This window comes from Ornithodoros turicata, chromosome 1 (genome assembly GCF_037126465.1).
Source record: "Ornithodoros turicata isolate Travis chromosome 1, ASM3712646v1, whole genome shotgun sequence".
Lineage (NCBI taxonomy): Eukaryota > Metazoa > Arthropoda > Arachnida > Ixodida > Argasidae > Ornithodoros > Ornithodoros turicata.
In genome coordinates this window covers 118,196,245-118,202,439 of record NC_088201.1, presented here as the reverse complement: position 1 = coordinate 118,202,439, position 6,195 = coordinate 118,196,245, and the positions used below count along the sequence as shown (strand labels likewise).

General features: G+C 50.4%; 1 protein-coding gene across 1 annotated transcript; it reads right to left on the bottom strand.

Annotated features, from left to right (window-relative positions):
- Positions 1-4,390: 4,390 nt before the first annotated feature.
- Positions 4,391-5,947, bottom strand: LOC135384178 (uncharacterized). The gene is made up of 2 exons (XM_064613401.1): positions 5,181-5,947; positions 4,391-5,081 (listed from the first exon to the last, which is right to left on the bottom strand). Exons 1-2 carry the CDS (start codon positions 5,945-5,947, stop codon positions 4,391-4,393), a joined length of 1,458 nt encoding a protein of 485 aa, XP_064469471.1.
- Positions 5,948-6,195: the final 248 nt, after the last annotated feature.

The following is a 6,195-nucleotide window of genomic DNA, read 5'->3' as shown; positions in this document are numbered from 1 at the left end:
CCACTTTCACGCATGGCAAGTTTTTCCAACCAAATGTGGGACTTCTCCGTTTTCTTATGTACAGGCCAACTTTCTTCTCTTCCCTTTGCGGGGGCCAACAGCAATGTCCGTCGTCCACAATCCAGTTGCTCGGAACAACAGCAACCATATTTTCCTCCTCCGGAAATTTGACAATGAGGAAGGTACCGCAGTCAGCTACAATACAGTGAATGTTTAGTGTGATGTGTAGAATCAAAAACTTGACTTGACACGAATGAAGACACCAGATGCCCGTTACAGGTGTGCAGTCAGAAGTGAAGTTGAAACGTCCAATATATACAACATTGTGCAACAGGAACTTCTACGGCTGCTGTACCGTATGTGGCAGGGGGAAAACAACGTAACTGTTTTTGTACGGAAATTTGATGCACTTTGAGTGGACAGCAGAAAGTGGGCATATCGTGAGGCGTGAACGCTTTGACACCACATGAACACCAATCACTGAAGAACTGCAGGGGTACACATAGAAATCCTCGGTGTTTCTGAATTTCTTCCCCACATCACAGAGTTCACGTGTTGCGGCACTGCGGGCCACACCACTAATTTCCATGAAGCTACCATCTTGCAACATGCAGGTGCTGTCTCTATCATTTGCTTGCAGGTGGGAACGCTGTGGAACAATTATCTTGCGGTAAAACGGAGGAATGCATTGCGTAGGTAGAAGGTTAGTTCGAGCTTCATGTGAGAGAGTTGACTCATCAGGGTTACGAGGACCTTGCAGACACATAGACCGCTCTTCAAAGATGCGGTTGTGCAGCTGCTCGAGTGGCATTTCTGGCTTTCGCAGATACCGTTTCAGAGTGCTCATAAAACTTTCAAAGCGAGATGCACTCCATATGTCCACTGGACCATGTTCACGGGCATCTGATGTCAAGTGGAGTAGACCATGCACGTTATGTGTCACCGACTGGGCACCATAAAGTTTGGCATATTTGTGAACAAACTTGTGCAGGAGAGTCTCTGCAAGATCAGCATGATCCCGTAACAGATGGGGACTGACTAAGATGGAAATGGCGACATGCAGCTGAAGAAAATGTTTGTACATGTCACGGGGGAGAGCAGAAGCCAATACGAGTGGTCCTGCGTACAACACAAACCTGCGAAACTCAGTCGCCTTCCATCTGTCTAGTTCGGACAGTGATCTGGGCTTCCTACTGAAGTCAGCAGGCACAAAAGGTGCTAATGAAACGTCGTTTTCAGAAAGCATTTCTCGTATGGAGGGACAAAGGCGGTGATTTTTTGCACCCTTAAACCAAGTGCACAGCAACTTCTTTTGGACACCGAGACAGACAAGGTTCATATAATCAAGTGGCACCTGCTTTATGATGTCAATTGGAAGCCTTTCAAGGATAGAAGTTCCCAAATGATGCTCTTCTTGGTCCCTCCTACGAAATGACTCATCTGTGCGCTCTGCTGCATCCATTTCTGGGAAGCAGACTCTATCCCTGATGTACTCTCCTTCCGTTACACATTTCGTACAGCTGTAGTACCCCGAGTGCCCCTTAACAGCAATCACATACGATTTTGCAGGGGCATCACACACAATTGCAGATACTTGAATATTTATGTGCCTTCCTCGGGTCTCTATGCCAGTTTCAAGAACAGCTCGGTGACAAAATCCTCCAAAAAGGTATTTGCACTGACAGCTTTTGAACAGCCATAATAAACTCCAATTGGAAAAGGTGGGACCGAAACGCCACAGTTTATAGCCCTGCACAGTATTGGCCAAAACTGATTTTTGGTGCTTTCGGTCAAGGGAAGACCATCAATGTTCAGATTGATTTTAACAACGTCTGGCACACTGGAAGCGGCTTTAAGTGTGTATTCTAGGCCTGTTTCCAATCCAAAATGGCAGTACTGGCCATCACACATTTTCCTGATGCGTTTGATTGTCTTGGGGGTTCTCAATAATGTTCGTGCGCAGCTCGGCAAGTCGGCGTGACAGGTGTGGGTTTTCAGTATCTTAAGTATTCCAGGAACATGCTTGTGCTTAACGCCCGAAAGAGCCCATACCTTAATCTTTTCTGAGAGTGTTGCATGCGCGCTCGCTGGTTCCCCGAATTGGCTGGCAAAATTTGCAGGACTCCCCACCGAAATAGACGGTGCTGACAATGCCGATATCGCAGAGGATGGCGAAATGACAGGGACCTCGTCAAAAGGTACTTCATGCGCACAACAAATTGCAGTGCGGCTGTCATGACTGTTGCCCACAGACAATTATTATTCACTGTCGTTTTGTAATGGTGAGCGGTCATGCACTTCATGCTCCACGGACAACGTTCTGGAACCAAGATCACTCTCCAACACGCTATCGTCAGGATCTAAAATTTCAGAGGACAACAATTCCAGACATCGCTGAGCATTCCTGCTTGAATGCCTGTAGAATGTTGCCCTTGGAAGCTTCGGCATGTTTACCAACGTGATACTGTGTACAAGGATTTACTGTGAATCGTTCATTAAATTGCTGGTTTCTTACTTGGCTCATCCATTCTTGCACACAAGTCCAGGGGCAAACCAAAAGTGAAGGACGAGGCACACTCACGAGCGTCCAAACAAAGCAACACTCGCAATATGGCGGAAGGATGCTCCTTGTTTCCCGCCTTTTGCAATGCGCTTGCGCACGACGCTCGGACGGCGGAGATCACACCGATCAAGAAATTTTCAGACAAGGGTGAAAAGTAGTCGTCATACAATTTTTTGCACGGGTACTATTTACTTCCCGTAGAAGTTACACCAGAAATTCAAAATCTATCTCAATGAGACACTTCGTTTACTATCCACGGAAGCCAAGCCCAGCCAAGTCAACTTCGAGATGGCGGCGGTGTTGCGTAGTGGAGCAGCTTTGAAACATGTGTGCATGGAAGGAATGCTACTGAAAGAATTTATCTGGCCTTACGTGCCGGAATAATGATTGTCACGGAGCTTCATAGGAAGTACATTTTCTGCAACATGCTTTCTCATCGGAAAGTTGCTGGGACACATTAAAAGTTGCTCAGGGCATTCGTGTTGCTTCTGGCGATAATTTATTTGCATATGGATCAGTCTATCATGCTTGACTGAAGTGTACCCGTGATTTATGTGATCGAAAATTAAAATGTGTACGGTTGTGTGTCAAAATATCTCTCTGATCCCACCGATGTCCACTCGGTGATAGCCGTCGGACGCACGGCAATGACAATTTGCGGAAGCTCCCGTTAGGGCACACTGGGGATCTCCTCCGTATGTTCGGTCACGGACGAGGACGAGATGACACTTTGAGGACATCCTGAGGATTGCGAGTGTTCTTGGGGTCGCCATCTCACTTTTCATTGTTCTCTCCCTATCTTCTCCCCTCCTTTCTTCCTTTCTCTTTTCACCTTCTTTGGCGGCAAGGGTCACCCTTGGGCAGTTCTTTTCACTCTCCAGAAAGCTGCACTTCGGTATCGTGCAGAGGTACCTGCTATTGCGTGGTATGCGGTCCCCTGGTTGGGCTCCGTGGTGGGCGGCAGGCCTTCTGCACCGAATGCCATTCATGGTTCTTATGGACACAGTCACCTAAAAAAAACCCGATCGGCGCCCGAAGAGGAGCCGCACCGAAGAACGAATATTGAATTTCTTTGGCTTAAGTTGTCCGGAACCATAGTTTGCCAAGTTCCTGGTTCTCCACTCAGATGACGAGGCTAGACAACTGTCTAAAGTATCTCCTTTCCTTGTTGCTAGGGCCCTCCAACACGAAATAGGAAAGTCATTTCAGGCCAAGAAACTCAACTCAGGAGACATTCAGGTGGAGGTCAACAAACAGCAAAGTACAGCACTGCAATCTCTAAAGAACACCGGGGAGATACCTGTCTCAGTTACAACCCACCGAACACTGAACACCGTTAAGGGAGTCACTTCCGAAGAAGAGTTAATCGAGTGCAGTGAAACTGAAACCGATTAAGGCTTGAAAGAGCAAGGCGTCGTCTCTGCCAAACGGATAATTATGGGGAGAGACGGCAAGGAGATCCCAACAAAGCTCATCATCCTGTCGTTTAAGCTGCACACACTTACTTCTACCATCAAAGCCGGTTATGTTAATTGCTATGTCAGACCATTTATTCCTAATCCCCGCCGCTGTTTCGAATGCCAGCGGTTTGGGCACATCTCCAGTGTCTGTCGTGAACAGTTGGTGTGTCCCAGATGTGCTGGCAAAGAACATACTCCTGAATCGTGCACAAAATACTTCCACTGGGGTAACTGTGCCGGGGGGGACCCTGTCTATTCTCGGTCCTGTCCGCGGTGGAAAGAAGAAGATATAAGAATCAATATAAGAATATTGAAAATAAAATAAGAACACAAGTTAAACTACAAAGCAGCACGAGCACAGCTCGAGTTAAGAAAGAAAGGAAGTTTTTCCGACGTGGTGGGTAGGGGAGTGGCGCCACCGAGGAAGCCCGTGGAGACACAGCGGGGTCAGGGCAACATCGAGGCATAGGCGATGGAGGATCGACTCCTCCTGTCGCGACAGCCGCTGGGAGAGGGTGAGTTCCATCCTCGGGTCGATGGAGTGGAGGAACGTGTTTGCCGCTACAGCGTTTGAGGTGAACGCGAGGGTGCTGCGAGACGTCTGGCGGCGGATCTGTATCAGGCAAGCCGATGGAGTGAGAGGAATGGTGGTGGTCATAGTGCTGGCAGCTGCCCCGTGCGCGCCTCCCGCCGCAGCGTCAGCGCGGGTATTTTCCGGCAGGCTGATGTGGCTGGGGACCCATTGAAGCCACACGCTGTGGCCGGAGGCGGTGAGACGGCTGTAGGTCGTGAGGGCTAGGGAGCAGATGTCTGTGGCGATCTTGGAGCTAGGAGAAGATAGTATTTGCAGCGCCGCCTTGCTGTCCGTAAGCACAGTCCAGGTGTTTGGGGGTCTCGTTGATATAAGTTTCAGGGCTTCATTGATGGCGGCGAGCTCTGCTTCGGTGGAGGATGTCTCGTGAGGAAACTTGAGCGCTAGTTCGTAATTTTCGGAAGGCACAACAACGGCTAAAGTTGAGGCGTCCGCGGAGATCGACGCGTCCGTGTAGACGGCTACTCTTCGGGAGTGCACGTGAGTAAGGTGTTGCAGCACGAGTTGAAGCAAAGCGACTGGAGGGTGGTCGCCTTTTTTGAAGGGGGGTGTAGCAAGGGTTCACATGGGAGGGGGGTGAGACGGCATGTTGGAGGGCGAGGGAATTGACGTCCTCAGCCGCAGAACGCAGGACCCGAAAGCGGACGATGGGCACTCCATGGCGATATCTGCCAAGTAGTGGTGCGGGTGACATGTCAGGTACCGTGTGTAGATGCGGAGGGTCTCCTTGTCACGTAAGGTGGGCATCGGTGACCTCCTCGCCTCTGCGAGAACGGAGATGGTCTCTGTCGTCTTAGGGACGCCCAGGCAGACGCGAAGGGTGCGGGCCTGGAGGCTGAGGAGCTCCCGTTGGCTAGCTCTGCTTAGTCCATGTAAGATGGGGAGGCTGTAGCGCAGCGTTCCAAGTACAAGGGGGCAGTGGACAGACCTAATGTCAGCACACGTAGGGCCCCACGACATTCCAGAGACGCGACGAAGAACGCTGACGATGTTGTTTACCTTAGAAGAGAGACATTTGAGCTGCTTCGACGAGGTCAGGCCCCTGTCGATAATCATGCCCAGGTACATGTAGCTCGGTGCAAAATGCACTGGAGACCCTGCGACGTGGAGTGGGAAGCTACGGAAGGAGCGGCGGGTAAATGCCATGTCGACAGTTTTGGTTGGGGAGACAGACAGCCCACGATCAGAAAGGTATGCTACGACCGTGTCGAGGGCTCCTTGGAGACGGCGTTGGATCACATCGCGGCGCCAGCTGGACGTCCAGAGGCAGATGTTGTCCGCGTAGACTGTGATATTGGTGTGGTCGTATAGGAGGGCCGGTAGGGAATCCATAATGATGTTGAAAAGAAGAGGGCTAAGCACACTGCCTTGTGGGACCCCAGACGGAGAAAGGATCGGGTGTCACCATGAGAAGTGCAAACAGAAAGGGACCGTGACGAGAGGAAGTCCTGGATCCAGAGAAGCATGAGACCGCCCACGCCAGCCTCATGCAGCATCGCCACGACAGCACTGTGCAGCACGCTGTCGTAAGCCTTCATGACATCCAGGAATACCGCTGCGGTAAGCTGGTCATAGGATTG

What these genes read in the sequence shown, in the direction of transcription:
- LOC135384178 (XM_064613401.1), bottom strand. Translation starts at nt 5,947, where the DNA reads ATGGATTCCCTACCGGCCCTCCTATACGACCACACCAATATCACAGTC. An exon ending in CCGTCTCACCCCCCTCCCAT is followed by an intron (nt 5,082 to 5,180) that starts GTGAACCCTTGC and finishes GCACTCCCGAAG; the next exon opens with AGTAGCCGTCTACACGGACG.